Below are 20,643 nucleotides of genomic sequence, written 5' to 3' on the forward strand. Positions count from 1 at the left end.
TATAGAAGTGTTTCTTATCATTTGTTTGGTCACCAACCCTCTGAGAATTCAATAAAAGCTATGAACCTTCTTCCCAGAGAAATGCATATTCCCACAAAAAACCGGTTGTAATGATGATCAGTAATAATATGCCAGGCACTGGGTCAACTGCTCTACATGTGTTATTACACTTAATCCTCATTGCAGCACTGCAAGGAATGTACTGTTATCCTCATTTTTGAGATGAAGACATTGAAGCTTTAAGGAGATTAAGTAATTTGCACATGCCCATAGAGCTAGTAACTGGAGCTCAGACTTTGATTTTTGTGACCCCAAAGCCCATTCCCTCAATCATGGTGCACCTAATTTCAGGGAGCTCATAAATTCCTAAAACCTTATTGATACTCATGTTAAGGACACCTTACTATTGCAACCCAAAGATTTTCACTGGCGGTGAAGAGTATGTGTAAATAATGAATCTTGTTATTTCTGTAACTTAATGTAAGTATTTGGTGGCCATCTACTATTTTGAATACTTGTTAGGTTCTGTGATATGGTTCTTATGTCTAAGGAGTTTACTGTCGATGTGGGAAGACAGGAATTAAAAACATAAAACAATAAAAATATGTAAGTATGAAGTTGAATATATAGTAATTAGATAGTTCCGTAAGCTATACATGAAAATTAATCTCTCTACTTAGTCACAACTAATGCAGTTGTCACCCTTTGATTCCCTGATTTATAAAAGAAAGTCAAATCGAAAAGGCCTCCATGTCCTCTGGGAATCTGGACAATTCAATGTGTCATAAAATGAGGTCTATAAAGTAAGCCTGACTAAACTTGTATCCCATCCAGATTCCTGAGTGCTTTCGACGGCATCATAGGTCAGCCCCAGGGAGCATGCGCAATAAGGAGATTCAGGGACGTATAGCCAGCTCTCCAGCATTCAAACCGTGTATCACAGGGCAGTTCTGTTGAGCTGGACACGTGTAAGGCAGCAGAACACCTTGATAGTTGTTGCATCTTAACTCAAGTAGGATCCCTACGGGCAGCGGGGACCTCATTACTTCAAATGATCAGCATAGCCTTGAGTCATACAGGAGCAATAGTGATAATCTACCGACCTTGGATGAAACTGTCAGGCATGGGAAGCTTATTTAAGCTGGCCGCCTGACAGTCAAGGCTGTCAAAAAAGAATGGCTCTGGCTATGATTCAAAGAACTGCTTTCTACAGGAGCATAGTATGGGAAAGTTGTACCTCTGATCGGACAGCTGCTGTATACAACCCTGTGTATACAAGGTTATCACAGATAACAGCTATTGTAAGATATGAAGGATGAATTATGTCAGGCTTTCATTATGTCAGCATAGCCCTCATCAAATATTTGCTCAGTGTTAGAATTTTAGTCTTTTAAAACTTTCACCGTTTGGCCACACATATGATTGCATTAATTTATAAATGGCATGTAAATTTTCTTTCCGAAGCAAATAGAAACCTAGTGCTACTACTCATTTTTCCTTCCATTTATGCCATTTTTATTTGAAATCTCTAAAATAAGAATATTTTGTGTTACAGTTTTACAACACATTTGTGTGTATTTTAATGAGTTTAAAAAATTGTTTTAAATTTCATTTCACGTAATGTTTTTGTATTGACTTAACTTGTGAGCATTATTTTTAAAGTAAGAGCAAAGATTTTATGAAAAGCTATGAGACATTTCCTAGGTGGAAAATATTTTTAAAGGACAGAAATTCTCATCATTGTTCACAAACCTCATTTGAATCTATCCGGCTACCAGTTGTTGGAAGTAATTTTCCAGACATATATGCAAATATCTTGATGGATTTTATTTCATTTCAAAAGAAAACCACAATACCAACTTTCTATAATTTCTTAAATTCATTCCTGGAGGAGAATATAACTGAAAGGAAAACATTCCTTTTCATATTTGCTTTGAGAAGATATTCGAGTTGCTTTCGAGGTAAATAGTAGATTGGTGTTAAATGTCCATCACACTCTGGCTTCACAGAGAGAACTCTAGGCATAGGAAGTGTCCAACTTTTGAACTTGCTGTGTGCACACGCACGCGTGTGTGTGTTGTGTGTATGTAGGGAGCTTAAACAAGACCTTTTGATTTCATAATAAGCTGGGCTTAGGGACAATAAAACTTGACATTCTTAACTGTTACTGGTATTCATCCCTATAGTCCTGTGTAGTTATTTTCTTGTTAATGATGTAGAAGCCAGAGTCATAAACTGAGCAGGTACCCAAGGCGCTACTGTAAATTGCAAATAGCATTCATGTGGTCTCTTTGACCTAAGACTAAGTTGGGTAGAGGAGAAAGAAAAAAGAAATTTGGAGTGTAGAATAGAAGTCAAGAACAAAGAGTATACTCGATGGAGGGACTTGCACAAATGCTTCCTAAGTTTTCGCAGTGAGATTTATTTAGATAGGTCCTTTCATATCTGCAGACACTCCTTTACTTAAGAGCCAAGCACTGGACTGGGGCAGCCTCTGCTGCTGGGGGATGTGTGTGTGTGTGTGTGTATGTGTGTTGGGAATAATGCACTCATGAGATAATACAAATAATCAGTGAGGGAATAATTAATGATGTGACAGGGAATATTTTTTGATAAATGCTCGGGGAATGTGGTGACAGGCGTGAAATTAGAAAATTCCTTCAGCGATCTCAAATATAAATAGCTTTCGGAACTGAAAAGAGTTTCACAGCTGAAGATTTTATTGTGTTGAGAGGAAAAAGTTTTTTCTCTCCCCCACTCCCTCCTCCTCTGCAAGTTGTTTGTCCATTCACAAAACAAATACTCTGAAGCCCAGCGCGGCTCATGGGAATAAATTTCAGGTCGAATTAGTACAGTTTCCTTGCTGTCAGGATGCTGGAATTAATGGTGTTTTGATGACACGAATTTTGAAGGGCAAACAAAGAAGCTGAAGGGAGAGAGACATGACTCCTTAGAAGCTTGGTCCTCCTCTCCCCCAGCCTCTCTTGTCTTCCCTGTCATCCGTCTGCCAATCTCCCTGTCCATGGTTAGTTAAAGGCGCTTTTTATCCTCTTTTCTTTCCCACAGAGTTTGCCAGATCCGGCCCGGTGCCTGGGTTCCAGGAGGACACGCTGCAGTTGGCCTTCATCGACTTGAGACAAGTAAGTCTTTGTGTTTTTGTTTTTTGTTTTTCTTTTAAGATGTGTGACTGAAGACCATCAGGTCTTAAGGAAAAGGGGAGGGGCGGGGGATTGGCGTTGGCGATTCACACTGGAGACCTAAGGGGTTTTCCCTGTGTTTGAGGCCACCTCTTTTATTTAGCTATCTGGGATCCTTAGCTATGGTGGAGTTAAAGGTTTTGTGGGTAGAAGGGAAGGCAGGAGGTGGGAGGAGGGACCCAGAGAGTAGAGGGACTCAAGTGACCCTCAAGCGATGTGACCCGTTGCGCTACAGTTGGCTTCTGCAGACTCAGCGGAAAGATAACTCAGCAAACCAATGCTAAGCAGGTGCGCTGACGCAGAGAATGCCTGCCTGGAGAATTCTGTTTGCAGATAACGGGAGCAGTAGCATTTAAGAAAAAGTGAAATATTTTCCATCCTGGATTGTTGGTTTGGTTTGTTGACTTTCTTCTGTTGCCTCAAAGTCTTCCCAGCCCCTCCGTTATAGAATGTGGTCAGCTGCGAGTGACTAAGTGGTCGTTTTAGGAGACTGGCAAAGGCCCTGGCCAGTCGTGCTGACCTGATAGCCATCCCTATTAAAGTGACGTGATGAAGGCTGGTACCTGAGTACCCTTGAGCTTTTGCAAGCCCGTGGGATAGGAAGAGTCGTGCCGGATGGCTGTTGCTTGCAGATTGAAAAGGGTGGGTTGGTAGGCCTTGGTGGGTTGGGTATAGAGGAGCGGTATGGGCGGGGGCCGGAAGAGGGAGAGAGTTAACTGGGCTCTGTCATCTCTTCACTCTGAAGATGGATGGGGTTGGATAGAAAGTGTGAATGAGGTAAGAATCAATGACTGATGCTTCTCTCCTATTAAAACAATCTTTTTTTTTTTTTGTCTGTTTTTAAAAGGGGACTGGCTTTGTTTCTCCTGCCATAATGATGCAGTGCCTCTTGTTTTCAGAGCTGACATAGTTTGCATTCTGAAAACTTTTCGATGCCCAGGGTATTTCTTAAAGCTGTAGGACCCCTTGTATTGGTCGGCTCCTTACCACTGTGACTCGATTCATGCTAGAACAGCTTTTAACCCATAATGGATGGCCCGAGCTACCCCTGAATCCTTGTGGATGGGTGGTGTAATCTGTCATCTGATGACAATTCTGGAAAGCCCTGTTAAGCAGAAAACAGAAAATTGTGCCTCTATAGACCGCCAAAGTTTGAGGATTCGGGCCGCATCCCAGAAACGTGTGTCAACTTAATATTTAGGGGTTGAGGTGGGGGTTCTCTGACACATCACATCCAGGCTCTCTCAACATGGTCCCCAGTGGAGCCGAGTAGCCCCTTCTACACTGAAGACTTTCCACCTGTGCATTCAGCAACTCAGAGGAGACATTCAGGTTTTAACCCCTTGACTGATGAAAGACTGAAAGATCTGAGATTTTTGCTTTAGGATTTTGTGGGATGGTATCTGTTGGACTCCCTCCCTCCCCGTTTCTTCTCAGAAACCGCCAAGCCAATTGACTTTTCTTGGAAAGCAGAAATTTCATTTCATTGGAGAAACACATCCAAGGACAAATTTTCTCCTTCTGACTATTCATGAAAAGGAAGTGTGGTCATTCTCTCAAGTCTGTGGTTTTGGGCCCTATGGGACGCGACTGGTGTTCACAGAAAATGTTAACTGAGGGAGTAAGTTTGAAAGCACAGCCAAAATAAGGAGAATCTGAGCCGGGGATGAACGCTCGAGCAGTCGTGAGCTCTCAGTGAGCACCATTGTCATTTATGCTTAAGTTCCTATTTTCTGTTACATTTTTATTCTCAGAGTTTCTTTTATGAAGTTGTAGTAATAGAAACCGAAACTCCAAAATTTCACTGAATCATGAAAGAGTATGCCTCTCCCTATTAAATCTATTACTTGTTTTCTATTTATGTCTGTCTCTTTTAAAGCAGCTTAAAATTTTCCTAACTTAGAGCATTTGAAAAACTTCCCTAGCTCATTATTAATAGGCTTCAGGTAGACTCAGTGAGAGAAAAAGTGTATCTTTGCATATCCCCTACTGAAAATATTCATCACTTTGCAGTTTATCTTAGAAACATTCTCATAACTTAACTGAAGTGAGCACTGTTTTAAAGGGAACATCTGAACTATAAGAGATGTTCAAACTATTAATGGAAAGTCTGGGAGTGAGTATGTTTTCACAGGAGATGTCTTGATCTCAAATGAGACATGATTAGGTGTCCTTGAATAAGTGTCCTTTTGCGTGTACTTTTTGGAATCCTAGAATAGAGTTATGGGATTTGGGGACAGGGTGCTGATCTTAAAAATCATGTATAACCTTTGGCTTGATCCTTGAATCCCCGTCCAGCACCCCGGACGATGCTTGAATATTCTTCTTGAAGAGAAGTTGCTGCCTCAAAGCAGTAAGGTCCACCTTAGGGCAATCTGATTATTACAAAGATATTTCTTAAGTTGGCTAAAATCTGCCTCACTTCAGTTTGCCCCTTTCACTCTTTATGTTTTGGTTAATACACCCCAGTTGGGGGGATGGGCTTTCTATCCTGATTTATCAAGCTTTGTATCCTCTAGGAATTGAATCTTTTTCGCATGTGGCATTGTCACCTATTCCTTATCAAGTCCTTGTGTGGTTGGTTGATTTTATGGACCAAAATTGAAGACTTTACCCTCTTTGGTCTACATTTTCCTTTTAGGCATATTATTAACAACACACATTTTTATCATTCTTATTTATTTAGCTTACTTAAATCTTTTAAGGTCCTGATTCAGTTATCTACCTTACTACATGATTTAACCGTTATGCCCTTTTTAAGCCAAAAATAACAATATTAAACAAGAACGGCAGAAGTTAAAGGAAGAAGCTAAAGTTAAGGCTAGTTATAGGATACACACACACAACCCATGCATAATGAGGATTTATCCTCAGTTCAGTGCAGCAAGGATGTTCTGTTACTGTCATTGAGTGTATTTTTCTCATTGGTTTATGACTGTCTTCATTCTGATCATGCTTTCAGGTTCTTTTGCTTTAGAGTGTTTCAGACACTGTCAATTAAATGATAATTTTTAAAATATTCAAAACATGGACTATTTGATGGAATCATCCCTGTATAGACGATAATAGCATAGTGCCATTTAAAAGCCATAGAATTTTATTAGGAAGCAAATTAGATGTGGATAGCAGTGCTATTCATCCTTTCTCAGCTGTCCCGTCTATTCTGATTTTTCTACTTCTTAAGGAAAAAAGTGAAATGACATTTTGAATATACAAGCGTCCCTGGTATTTTACATTTGTATAGCACTTCAAAGTTACAGTATATTTACATACAGATCTCATTTGTCAGGTTTCTGGCTTTAGCAAAGCAGCTGTTAATACTAACGTGAATTAGTGCATATCAAAATCTCCCCCTTTGCCATTTGATAATTTCTATATTCCCAAGTTCAAAAAAGTAGGATTGCTGTGCAACCTCACATTCATGTATCAAATAGATGTGTGTCTTTCTATCAAAATCCAAATTTGGGTTAATACTAAATCTTGAGGACAACTTAAGGGCCCACTTGTTAACTATCAGGAAGTGGCTTGTATATTCCAAGTACTAACAGTTGCTGGCCTTTCATGATTCATAACTGAGAATCATAATACGAGGCCAATAGTAGGTTCTCAGTAGTCATTTGACTCTAAAGTACTATGATTTGTATTTTCTTCTGCTTTTAAACATGAAGTAAATAATGCCGATGAACACCAGAATTGGAACTTCAGTTGATTTTCATTTCAGTTTATCAAACGCTTAAGCGCCTACTAGGAACAAAGCACAACTTAGGTGTTGTGGCAATACACCAATGAATATAATACAATGTCTGCCCTCCGGGAGCAAAGAGGTGAGCAGCAAATACTTGATTCTATGTACAACATCAAGAGTGAACCCTAATGTAAGCTGTGGGCTTTGGTTGATAATAATGTGTCCATGTTGGTTCATCGATTGTACCAAATACGCCACACTGGTGAGGGATGCTGAGGGTAGGGGAGTGTATATATATATATGGGTGGGGAAGGCTATGTGGGAACTCTGTATTTTCTGTTCAATTCTGCTGTAACCCTAAAACTGCCCTTTAAAAATGAAGTCTATTAAAAAATATAAAATAAAAGCACATTAAAAAAATAAAGAAAATTTTAAAAAATACTTGATTTTAATATAAGGCACACTGTAAGTATTTCATTGGAAAGATGAAACCATTGTTATGTTTCAGTTATTTCAACAGCTTTTGCTGCAAAACAAATCACCCCAAAACATTTTGGCCTAAAAGTAGAATCATTTATTTAGCTCCAGTTTCTACAGATTGGGTAGGTTCAGTTGGGCTCATGCAGACTTTGAGATCAGCTGCCAGGTTGGCTGGGGACTGTCTGAGCTAGGGTGCCTTAGCCGAGCCGACTCTTCTCTGCTGCTTGAGATCTCTCATCTCTCAGCAGCCCACGCCAGGCGTCGTCACATGGCATCTTGGCAGGATTCCAGGAGAGCAGGAGGAAATAGGAAAATCCCTTGAGCCCTACACTTGAAACTACTGAACAATCACTTCTTCCACATTCTGTTGGCCAGGGCAGGTCACAAAGCCAGCCCTAATTCAAGGAATGGGGAAGTAGACTCCAACTCACACTCGCGTTGGAATAGAAGACTTTTATATAAACGATACAATGTCAACAATGCCAATCAGGAGCAAGACTGAATCTATAAGTGCAACAAAAGGTCATGAGGTCGAGAGGTCTTTGTAGGCCTGGGAAGTTAAAAATATTTCACGGAAAAGGTAGAGAGTTAAACTGAGAGAAAGTTAGGTATTGGTGAGGGAAGAAGGTATTTCAAACATGGGGAGTAGCTGGGTTTAAGTTGTGTTTAAACGTGTGTGTGTGTGTGTGCACCTGTAAGTGTGTGTGCATGGGTGTTGATTTAACCGGATTTACACTGTCTTTCCTCCTTTAAGTATTAGGCTAATCTCTTTAAATCCCCATTTCTTAATTTCTCTTCTTTATTCCTTACTTCTACTTTTCAGCTTCTTCATGGACCTCTTTTTTATGTTCTGTATCTCCCCATCAAATGCTGCTTATTGCAGCCTACCCTGAAACATTTCACATTTCTCTTACTCTGTTCTTTGTGAGAGAATCTTAACTTCCCCCAGATCATTATTACATTATTTACCTAATTTATAGCTGTTCACCTTCCATGTCTGACCAACAGGAAAAGGTTTGAGTGTGTTCTTCAGTAACATCGTATTATTTTCTGTTCCTTGGCACCAAGTGTAATTTACTTCTGATATACGTGAGTTTTTATAAAGCTGAATGAATTCGGCCGTGACGTTGCGTCAGATCTCCTGAATGGAGCTTGTTGGCCACGACTCTTATACCGCAAAGCCATCCCAAGATACCTACGGCTTTTCTTAGACTGGGTTGGTGACAGTCCCTCTTGGCCAGTTATTCCCCGGTTTCTAAGCCTCCAGTCTAACGTAAACACAGTGCATTTCCATTGCAGGCACTTAACCTGCCTTAAAAACAACCATAGGACCTAAGAAAAATAATTGTATATTTCTTTGGAAACGTTGAACAAATTCTGATGTTACACCTATTAGATAAAGTCAGTATTTTCAATTAGTCCACATCAGGTAGGAAAACCTGAGAATAACTCAAGAACCTGACTATGTAGAACTGCCTCCTCTGTTTCCCCCCCCTGGCATGATCCAATTCAATGAAACTTTGTCTTTTTAATAAAATTGACTTCCATTCTCTTTTACCCTGTCCTCAAGTCTCATGAGCGATATTCCCATTAAGAGGAACATTCTGCCTTTGCTTAGCTTCTGTTGGCTCTCATGGGAAAAAAAAATCTTGACTTTGCTCAATAATCACTTATATTTTAGCCTCAGTAGAACATCCATTTATATCAAAAACTGATTTTGTCTGATACAGCATGAATCAAAATGATATACAGTCAATCGAATTTCTGTTTTAATGTTTCCCCCTAACCAGTCTAAACAACCCGTGACTAGGAGACTACAGAGGAGGCTGGGGTGAGGGGAGGGCAGGACCACAAAAAAGGCCTCAGTTGTCAGGCTTCATCACAGCCCTTAAGCTGCGTTAAACCGGAAGAAAGCCATCTCCCATACGTACTCCTTAGGACTGGTCCTCAGCCTGCTGGGATGTGCCTAGGGTTTTGATGGGGTGGGCAGTGAGTCCCTGCAGTTCTCCCAGGTATTTACTGAGCAGTTGTCAATGAGTCATAGTGAAGGAGAGAGGTATGGGTGTAGATAGTAGGGAAGAGTTTTTATGAAAGGATATTCTTGGGGGAGGAAAATAGAGAAACTGGTACACGAATCCTCTAGTAGTGAAGTGTATGGATCAGTAATGTTGCCGGTAGAAATACTCTCCAAGTGCTAAACTGAAATATTTTGTTGATGGAATAATAGTCTGTAAAACCAGGAGTCATGAGCATCAGAGTTAATAATCAAGAAGTTTGATAACTCATGAAATTAGAAGATGTCATTACTATGACTGATAGGGATAGTGGAGTTAGAAGGAATGGTTTAAGCCGTAAAGCACATTATCTTGGAAAAGATTATTTGCACCACCAACACGGTAGCATATATAGACAGCATGTGTGTGGGGGTGGATGTCATTTCAGAAATGAAATCCAGTCATCATATCCCAAAGGCGTTTGTTGATTAGAAGAGGATATAAAATATATTTGAACACCTGTGCAAATCTCTTTGCTGATACAGAGCCACTAAAAGTTCCTGCAGATACAGACCATGCCTAGAAACAGGCACAGCCAGCATTTGGAAAAATACACTTCTCTAATCAGGAAGTCTTTATTCAACACGGTGCCCAGCATTGTGACCGTGGGTCCGGTGGTAGAGGGGATGCAGTGCGGTGAATAAGACATGCTCCCTTCCCTTGTGGAGCTTACATTCCTGTGTAGTATGTTTGCCCATGCTTGTAAAACAGGCCTTTTTAACATTCTGCCCTTCCCAAACTCTCTCCTTCGGTGGCCCTGGTGCTTTGACGGAGTGCCACTTTGTCTCGATTTTGATTCTTTGTACTGATGCCATATTAGTCAGTTTTAGGGCCAGCTGCAGAGTTTTCTGTAAAGATCCCCAGGACAAAGCCAAGTCTGCTGTATACTGATAAACAGGCATTCAGGAAAGGACTTTTAGCTATGGGTTGGCAGCCTGGCATAAAGATTTCAACTTGAACTACTTCAAAAGGTAGTCCTTTGGTTTTTGAAAGCAGGGTTTTTCTGGTTGTTTTGAGGGAATTGTTTTGCCCAAGTTGTTCTGACCGACACTCATAACCTTCAGTGATACCTCTGATCTTCAAGGAAGTTCTGACAGCAAGGAATCCCTATACCCAAGTAGGGGGGAGCTAACACCTTTGGGTCTGCTTCAAAAAAATAAAAATAGGGACATTCTGAGAGTAGACTGCACTGAGCTCGACCTTTGACCTCACGTAAGCCCAGGCTGGATCAGCATACACAAGCCTGGGGCACAGGTGAATGAGGTCTTCAGCCACGGGATGTGGCCACAGCCTCTGCAAAGCAAACACATCCCCTTACCTTGCTTGAGACATTAGTAACTAAAGCTGTGATGGAAAATCTACAGAAGGAACTGCCAGTAATCCTGGGACTTACTGAATGCCTTTGGTTGATTGGAGGAGAGTTTATTCTAGAATTGTTGAGACTTTGTCACACATCTACTGGCCTCTTAACTGGGGAGGAGGTGAGCTCAGAAATTCTGTCTCAGGACTTTTGTTTGTTTGTTTGTTTAACACAGTCCATTTTTTTCCAGACCAGGATCTCATGAAATAATATCCAAGCAGACTACAACTCTTTGGTATAGAAAATCACGTAAGGTGTCATGTAAGAGCCAGGAAAAGTCTCAGATATTTAACGGGACAAGTGACATTATAGCATGTTAGGAAGACCATTTTCTACTCGTTATCCTTTCACCATGGAAATCATTTTAGAAACTCAGAGGTCTAATTTCTCAAAGTCTCATGGAGTTGTCTCAGGAGGTTGGAAATCAGAGGAGAGGGAACAAGTGTTACTGGTGGATACTGACCACACTGAGACAACGGTAGACTCTGCGCTGATTTTCTGAAATAGAGAACAGTTGGGGTCCTTGAAGGTGGAAGGTTGATGAACTGCATTGTGTGTTTTCTAGGGGCTTTGCTTTCCCTCAGAAAGGAGGCATATCCATTTAGCACGCATGTAGGCAACAGAAACTTGGTCCTTTGCACAGCTGCGCAAGTAGAGAAGTAGCTTATGAGCCTCTTTAAGGGCCTTCCCTTTAGATAGTTTGTGTGTCTGGAAATGCTGAATCCTTAATGATAGCCCCGTTCGGGTTCTTAAACTGTATCAATGACGGATATGTGGAAGCAGGCAATGGGTAAAGGACTTCCAGTTAGAAGTGGTTGTGGACAATCTTTTGGAGACAAAACACCAGATTTTTGACATATTTTCCCATGAATAGTGCATTGGATTTGGCATTTGACTCATGGGCCTCCCAAGCTAACATCATTCAGTGTTACTGTCAACCCGTGTTGATGCAGTCTTGGGTTAGGTGGGTAGTCTAATGTAAAGCTTGACCAACGGAGTTGTCCACCACTTCCAACATCCAACTGGAGTCAGAGAGCTCTGCCACTTAGAGGTTCCACTGGGTATAGAACAGCTTTTCCAGTGGTGGCTAGAAGGACCTTTTCCCGAAGTGTGACTCTAGTCTGTGACAACCCTCCTTACCCCTCTGCTCCAGTAGCACAGGTGTAACTTCTAATGTGGGCACGGTGCCTGCCTCGCTCCAGGTGGCCTCAGAGTGAAGTCTGGCAGTTCAGAGGCTGGAGTTCCATTCCATTTCAGCTCTTGTGGGGAGAGCTGATAAGCCTAGCACCGCAGGCCACCTGGTTGTTCCTACCTTGGCTCACAGACAGCATCTGTGATCCTCTCATGGTAAATTGTGAGAGAGCTAGGTCATCTGCGAGGCCAGCCGCTTGGCTAGTCTGAGGCACTGCTCTCTGCTTTCCCATCAAACCAAGCCTCAGAAGCTCGGGAGGGTTCTCCCTTACCTCCAACACACAGCATAAACGGGCATAGCCATAAAGCTAGAATTTGTGAATCTCTGAGATAATCATATCTTCAGGAAAAAGAGCAGAAAAGTCATCACCAGTGGATTTTCCTGGGAGCAGCAGTGGTATCAGAGGCTGTTGTGGTAGTGCTGGCTGAGTTCACGCCTCCTGAGTTCTGAACGCAAGTCTCATATCCATGAATCGCACTGTCTGGTGTCCTATTAGAGGTCACTCATAGGCCAAGGAAAGGGCAGTAGAGCCAGGCCTTGGAACTAACTTCTAACTGGTGCATCCCTGTGATAGCCGCTGGAGGGCAGCAGAGAGTGACAGCAAAGGGCTGGATTTGGGGAATCGGGGTATGCTTTAGTTTGCCAAGAAAGAAGCCCCCATAGCTGTAAGGGAATTAGCTATCTGGGAGGCACCATTACAAGTGTAGGCCCCCAGGGAACAGAGACCAAAAAGAGTATCCAGAACCCTGATCTGAACGTTAAAACCCTCCTTCTGGGCAAGTTCGGAAACCGGGATTTGGTAGAGAAACGCAGTGGAACGTACTCCGAAAGGGGAACCAGCCAGCATCAGTAAAGAAAGGGAACCAAAAGGGCACTCCGAACTGTCAGGTCCTGAGGGGGCAAGCAGAGATGGGGCAGCAACCAAATGAAAGAAAGAACTGCAGTGGGAAGCAAGCCAGAGTGAGTGAGCTGAGGAGGCAAGGGGACAGTCGGGAAAGATGGACTCCGAGGCAGGAAGAAAGCCTTTTGGAGGACGCCTATCAGCAAGCAGGGACCGATTTCAGACACAGTCACACAGCCCTGTCAATGGGATTCTCAGCTCTTAAAGTAGTTCCTCCTTGACTAGCCAGGATTATTTCTTTCTTGGTCTTTCTTGGTTTCAAGAGCAAAATAACTCATTGAGAATGTGGAGAGAGAGAGATGATACGGCATTTTAAGTGGTGACTAAGGGATTCTTATACATGAAATGAAATTAAACTCGGGCATGAAGCCCTTCTGGATAGCGCCGGTGTCAGAGGACAGCTCACTTTCCCAGAATAGCTTCTGATGTTCCCTTTTTATATTTTACGCTGTAACATTTGCTAAGAATATGCAGTGGAAAAGAAAAACCGGCTCTGGTGACTAGTTATATAGGCAAGATCCCAATCAATCCAAGGATTTAGGATCCGTTCCCAGTAGGTTAGCAGAGAGCTGTTTGGAGTCCCTTCTAAATGCTGTTTAAGCAGTTTTCCAAACCGCTTGAGTATCGAGAAAGAAAACTCTTTTTTGACCTATTAAACTTCTAATGTCCCCCTTCTTTGTCCCAAACCCTTAAACATCAGGAAAACGGGACTCCTTCCTGTACCTGCAAATTCTGGAAACCTTCTACTGGATGCGAAGACAGCAAGCATAATGGTTAAGAAATTTGGAACTGGGCAGAACTGGGTTTCTAGCTGTGACATTTGGCAAATTACTTGACCTCTCTAAGATGAAGTTTCCTACTTTCTTTAATGATATGCTTGCCAAATATTAAGTGACATAATTATTTTATTTAATGCTTACTCCAGCATTATAAGCCTTGTAAGTTATAAAATCTTCATTTTTAGAGCCTAAGATATGTCTCCAGTAGGTTAGTTCATAAATATAACAGGTGAATGACTAAATAAATTATGATATAGTCATAGACAGAAATATCATTTATCAATAAAAAGGAATAAACTGTTGATACATCCAATTCTAGAATTTATATAAAATTCTAGAAAATGCAAGCTAATCTATAGTGACAGAGCATAGATTACTGGTTGCTTTGGGGCAAAGGGACAGGACTGATGACAAGGAAGTACGAGGGAGTTTTGTGGGATGATGGAAATGTTCTTGGTGGTGGTGGTTACATAGATGTATATATTTGTCAAAACTCATGGGTCCCTACAATTAAAATAGGTTCATTTTATTGTACATAAAATTATATCCAAATAAAATGGGTTTTAAAAGTAGCAGTCTAAAATTTTTGTATAAAATTCTATATATAAAATTCTAAAGTTTATTTTTTTATACCCTTTGTGTCTGGCTTCTTTCATACAGAATAATGTTTAAAGATTCATCCATGATATTGGGTGTATCAGTAAGTAGTTCATTCCTCGGGGGGTGGGTACAGCTCAGTGGTAGAGTACATGCCTGCCGTGCATGAGGTCCTGGGTTCGATCCCCAGTACCCCCATTAAAAATTTTTTTAAATAGTTCCTTCCTTTTTATTGGTGAGTGGTAGTCTTTATATGGATATATCATACTTTATGTGGTCATGCATCTGCTATATTTATCAACATTTTGTTCATTTCCAATTTTGCACTATTGAATAAAGCTGCAATGAACATTCATGTACGAGTGCTTGTGTAGATGTGTTTTTAATTCTGGTGGGTAATACAAGGAGTGGGATTGTTGGAGTGTGTGCTTAGCTTTATTTTTTTTTCAAATGTCAAGCTGCTTTCTAAAGTGATTGTGCCGTCTTCCATCCATACCAGCACGAATGAGTGTTGCGGTTGTTCCACTTCTTCTTCAGCACTTGGTGTGAGTCTTTGGTTTGCTGGTTTATTGAGGCATAATTAACATATAGTAAAACTCACCCTTCTTATTCATCCTAGATATGTATCCTCACTATTCATCCTAGATATACAGCTCTGAAAATTTTTACAGACTTCTGCAGTTGTGTAACCATCACCAAAATCAAGATACAGAATATTTCCATGACTCAAAAAATTCCTTTATGCCTTTTTGTAATGAGACTCCTCTTCCCACTTCCAGCTCTTGGCAATGACTGCTCTAATCTCTGACGCTACAGTTTTGTCATATAAGTGGACTTACGCATATAAATGTCACCATAGTTTTAATTTTGTCCTCTTTCACTTACCATGATGCCTTTGAGATTCATTCATATTGTTACCTGTGTTGGTAGTCTCTTCATTTTTATTGCAGAACAATATTCCACTATGAGTATTATTTGCTTACTCATTCAGCAGTTGACGAATATTTGGATTGTTCCCAGTTTGGGGATGTCATGCAAGAAGCCACAATAAAGATTTGTGTAAAGGCTTTTATGTGGTCATATGTTCTCATTTCTTTAAAAGACTTAGAGGTGGAATGACTGAGTCATATAGTAAATATATGCTTAACTTTATAAGAAACTATCAGACTTTTCCAAAGTAGCTTGACCATTTTACATTTTCAGCAGCAATATATGAGAGTTTCAGTTGCTCCGCACCCTTGCTAATATTTGATATTGTCAATTTTCTTTTTGTTTGCGCCATTCTGTTAGGTATGTAGTAGTATCTTGTGGTGCTTTTAATTTACATTCCTGTAATAACTGTTGATACTGAACATTATTTTGTGTGCTTGCCATCTGTATCTCTTCTTCTGTGAAATGTTTGTTCACATCTTTTGTCCAGCTTTTATAAAATAATTATTAGTGAGTTGTAAAAGATTTTTATATTTTCTGGTGAACAGTTCATTATCAAATATGTGTTTGGCAACTTTTTTTCTTCTAGTCTGTAGCTTTTAATTTTCTTAACGGTATCTCTCCAAAAGTTTGAGGTTTTTTATTTTAATAAAATACGGTTCACAATGACATCTTTTTTTTTGGTTTGTTTGTTTCATGGTTCTTTCTCCATGTGTCCTATGTTAAATTTTTGCCTAAACAAAATCTTTCATTCCTTTTCTTTCATTCTGCAACCTATCATTAAAAAAACCCCAAAAATAAAAACAAACAAACAAACAAACAAAGTTAAGATCATGTCATTTGCCTGTTTAAAAAGCCTGAGCGCTCTCTTTTGCCCAAAGAACAAGGGACAGACTCCTAAGCCAAGCAAGTCTGGTCCCAGTTTGTCTTTCTGATCTCCTTGTCCTGTCATTCTCCCCCACGTAACCTTTACCAGGACCACGCTTCAAACCTCACTGATCCAAAAACCAGACAGCTGTAGGCCCCCTCTGCCTGTCCCAGAGTGCTCTCCCTTGGTAAAGTGACAAACACCTTTCCTTCCTTCACAGCTTGGCTCAAATGTCATCTCCTTTATAAATTCTTCCCAACCTCCTCAGACAGATTTAATTGTTCCCCCTTTGGGTCCCTGACATTTTGTATGTCCCTTCATTAGTTATTCGCTTGTAATGACTTGTTTAATCATCTGCCTTCTCCATTAGATTCTTAGTTCACCAAGGGCAGGGTCCCGGTTTTATTTGTCCTCAAATTCCCCCTCCCCCAGCAGTAGCATAATTCCAATTAGATATTATGCTTTCATAATTGCTTTTTGAATGCATCGACTTAATATTGTTTTGTGGCATTTCAGAAGTAAGTGGGATGAGATCGAATTTCTGAATAATATTTGTACTCAAAACTCCTTTAAATAAAGAGTATCCATCATTTTCCTCCCACTCCATGCTCTTTATTTCCACTCTCCTTCCATCTTGTTGAATGAAGTGCATCAGTCACAACCCTGAGGAAGGCAGGAGCAAACACGGAGAAAGGGGACTTTGCAGGGAGGCCTTGGGGCCGAGCACAGAGGACCTGGCACAGAGTCGAGAGAGAAGGCTGCCTAGGCAGCACACTGTGCAGCTCGGTGGTCCATGCTGGGCAGGAAAACAGCTGATAAATTATTCTTCCTGCTTCAGCAGGAGGTGACTTCTCAGATGAAACACTTGGTCGTACTCTTCCGACCCTGGTGAGCACCTGGATTCACATATCAGGTGTTGCCTTTCTACTTCTACGCCCAAATGGGGCCCATTTTTCTTGGTGCAAATGCACTGCTGGAGTTCATCCAGCATTTTGCCTGTGTTGTATCCATCTGCGATGTATATATCCTACCTAACTGAGCTTCAGAATTAGGCCAGAATGTCAGTCCCAACTCTGAAACCCATTCAAGATGTTGGACCCTTTTTCAGAATGACTTCCGAAGTAGTTTACAAATAATTCCTGCTGAGGCAGTGAGGAATTTTGAATGAAAGTGATTAATGTGTTGAAAATGTAAGATGGCCTCATCCTTCATGCCAGAAATATTCTTATCTTCATCGTGTATAATAGTGAAAAAAAAATCTTAATGCGCTATATTCTAGTATCATTTAAAATATTCTAAAACTACACTCCTGATTTTCCCATTACCCCCATAAAAATGTGCTCCTTCTGAGTCATCTGCATCTCAATTAATGGCAGTTCTGGTCTTTCTTCAAGGAATAAAAATCTTGGAGTCATCCTGGATTCCTTTCTTTCTCTCACATCCCACATCTAGCCTGTCAGCAAGCCATGTTTCCTCTCCCTTCAAAACATATCCAGAAACCAGCCGTTTATGACTATCATTTCTTTCCTTCTGATTCAAGTAATAATTATTTCTCCTAGTATTTTTGCAGGAGCCTCTTAACTAGTCTCCGTGATTGTGACTTTGCCCCTCAGCAGACCATTCTCAGTATGGCAGCCAGTATGAAACAGTGCCACTCCACCACCAAACCAAACCAAAACCAAGGCAAAACTCTATCCTTTTCCCTGTTTTATTTTTCTCTGAAGGCTTTATCATCTTCTACTGTATTATATATCTTATGCACCCTGTTTAATTTGTTTTTCCTCCAGTAGAAAATTATTTTCATGAGGGTAGATATTTTGCCCCATTTTGTGAACAACTTTGTTCTCAGTGCCTAGAACAATTCTGAGCATGTGGTAGGCTTTAAGTAAGCATTGTAGAAGGAAAGAAAAGTGTAATCTCTACATGTTTGCCTTAGTGTTAAGTACTGACAGGTTAATAGAGTTTTAGGTATGAATCTTTCTACTAAACAACCTGATGCATCCTTAAAAGGAGGGATTTCAGGAAGTTTTTGATCAGTGATTTAAAAGTGTATCATACCTATTGGACATAAACTCCACCCCTTTCAATGAAGTAGTGAGAGCATGTTTCCTAAAAGGATCTGTGGTTGTGGATTTCTTTGCTTCGCAATATAGATTGATAGCTGCCTGCTGATGAATGTCTCTCCCCAATGGCATATTACCCGGGATGATGGGGATGAGGAGGGCGTTAAGTATGGAGAGGAAAACATTGAGCCAGGTGCCAAAGTTTCTGCTTACAAGCTGGCAGTGAGACTGAAGGCAACCTAGCTTATTGAGAAATGCAGAAGTCACTGGAAAATGGTCAGAGTAACTCAACAGAACAGGTTGGGAGCCATGTTTCGGTAAATGGAAAATTGACTCCTGGTCAGAGAAATGTGTTATGACTTTTACAGAGGACTTTGCGTATCGTGTGGGGGCAGACAGAGTACGTCTGTCCAGCAGAGTAAGGTAGAGTATGAGATGTGGAGAGCTTGGGAAATCAAAGCATACCAAGGGGCAAGAGGCAGGAGAAGGCCTCTCTGTAGCTGTGACAGTCCGAATACAGTATTTTGGAGAACAGCAACGAAACTTAACTTCAACTGTGTAATCTAAAGTTAGAATCTAAAATTCAGTAGCCCATCCTGAGGAGTGACAGAGAAATCTGAAATGAGACATCCAGGGCTAGCTGGTCACCTTCTGCTGCTTTCCTTTTGTCCTTTTGCTTCATTGCCTTTCTCAGTGTGGCTTTGGAGGGTCTTAGGCCCACAAAACCCTAGAGAAAGGAGGAGGATCTGTGGAGGGTCTAGCCTGCTGAAATCTCCCACTGCTTTTATGGAGGGCAGCTGGCAACAGCGCACTGTCCTTAAGTAGCAAGTTGCCTGGACAGGGACCATCGGATTTAACTGATGAATCTGTGACTGGCTAATTGTATAGATGCTGGGGTTGGGTGGCCTAGGTAGGCCAACCGACTCCCTAAATGTGGATTCTTTTTTTTTAATTTCCCAGACTGAAACAGAAGAACATAGCTGTGGTTTTATGTTCGTTGTATCCTGTAATGTGCTGGGGAGCATAGGTTTCTTTATTGTGGGTTCTGCTTTTTATAAGGTAGTAGGACTGAGAAAATCTTGGCAAAGAGTCAGATGTGGCAGAGGTGAAACCATTAACCTCTTCCCCTACTTTCACTTTCTCATTTTTGTTCCCCAGAATTCAGTGGCAATTTTACACACACCCCCTCACTTCTAAAAATCTCTTATGCAGAGCTACTGGGTTTTGATGGTGTACTGTCTTCAGGTCTCCTAGGCACACTGGCCCCTGGGAGAGAAGTGGAGTTCTCTCATGTTCATACGTCATCCCCTGGTACATTCAAAAAGATGTTCCCTAGGCTCAGGGATCATAGAACTGAGTTTCCAGTAGAGCGCGGCTAGAGTTGCTTACAGTGGTAAAGCACTATGAGTGGCAGTGCTTCACCCGCACTTTTGTCTTCCTGATTGAGGCCCCAGAAGAAAGTGGCTAAGAGAAAAGAATCCGTTCAGCAACTGACAGCAGAGCCACCTGCTGTGGACCACCCCAGAATGTAGAACACTGAAGGGAAAGAAAGTCAGGGTACCTGTAATGTTGCCAGCAACTGGGTTATTTTGGAAAAGTCCCTTCCTTGTATTTTAATTTCCCCAATGCAAAATGAAAATATTAGATTAGATAATCTTTGTGTTCCCTTTGAGCTCTTGTGTCCTGTGATGTTGGACAGATTTACCCGCTTCAAGGTGGTTTCTTCCTTAACCTCTCCTATGTGCTTGCTTAGAATTCCTTTATTTCAGTTTTAGAAGACAGCAGTCATGTAGTAGGAAGCTTTTTGCCATTCTATCACTGATGATCCTCGACTTTATAACACAGGATCCACTGAAAGCTTTTAGCCAAATTAATCTTTATCAACCCACGCATCTATATCTCATAGAACTTACTGACTCAGTTGGAGGAAAAAGAAAGACACCAGGAGTTTCCCGCCTTGGTCACTCCTTTTGAAAACCTGAGGTCAGGATCTTGCTTGCCAACAGTGGAATCTGCCATCAAGGTATTGAAGCTTTCCACAGCTACCTTGCTTTAGAGAGTTCTAGCAATGATCTATTATTCTATTGCCTGGAGCAAGGTGTTCCTGGAAAAGAGGTCTCTGAGTGTTCAGCCAATTTAGCAATTCATTGGCTCAGTGTTCTGAGATATTTCAGGATATTATGTGCAAAATTGAAATTTGGCTGGTCGCTGCCCAAGAATCAGGACCATTAAAGATGACTGGATTAGGAGGTAAGACACTGGGCAAAAGAGCTTTGAGAAAATTATTTCCAAGTTAAAAGAGGAAATCAGTATATCATGGACAGGCAGAACTTCACACAGAATCTTTAGGACCAGACCTACCTCTGATTGCTTCTCCTCAGGCTCTTTTTTGCAGGAGGTGGGTGTGTGTGTGTGTGGGGGGGGTTTCTTTTCCTCTGCCTATCGCTTAGAATCATACTGCAAGGATTCTGTCAGTCTTTTATTCTATCAGCTCTATCAGTCCTCTGTTCTTACTCTCTATGTTATACCTAGCCGCA

The 20,643-nt window shown here is 41.1% G+C and overlaps 1 protein-coding gene and 1 non-coding gene across 4 annotated transcripts in view; both read left to right on the top strand.

Annotated features, from left to right (window-relative positions):
• The window catches only part of EXOC6B (exocyst complex component 6B), a 568,031-nt gene that overhangs the window by 434,445 nt on the left and 112,943 nt on the right, over window positions 1–20,643 (top strand). For all 3 annotated transcript variants that reach the window (XM_064494396.1, XM_010994663.3, XM_064494397.1), the window contains one exon: window positions 3,067–3,140. In XM_064494396.1, the coding sequence (XP_064350466.1) occupies window positions 3,067–3,140 (74 nt within the window). The remainder of the gene's footprint in view (window positions 1–3,066; window positions 3,141–20,643) is intronic.
• Window positions 14,371–14,443, top strand: TRNAG-GCC (transfer RNA glycine (anticodon GCC)). Its single transcript has one exon. It is a non-coding gene; the product is annotated as a tRNA-Gly (tRNA).

This window comes from Camelus dromedarius, chromosome 15 (genome assembly GCF_036321535.1).
Source record: "Camelus dromedarius isolate mCamDro1 chromosome 15, mCamDro1.pat, whole genome shotgun sequence".
NCBI classification, from domain to species: domain Eukaryota; kingdom Metazoa; phylum Chordata; class Mammalia; order Artiodactyla; family Camelidae; genus Camelus; species Camelus dromedarius.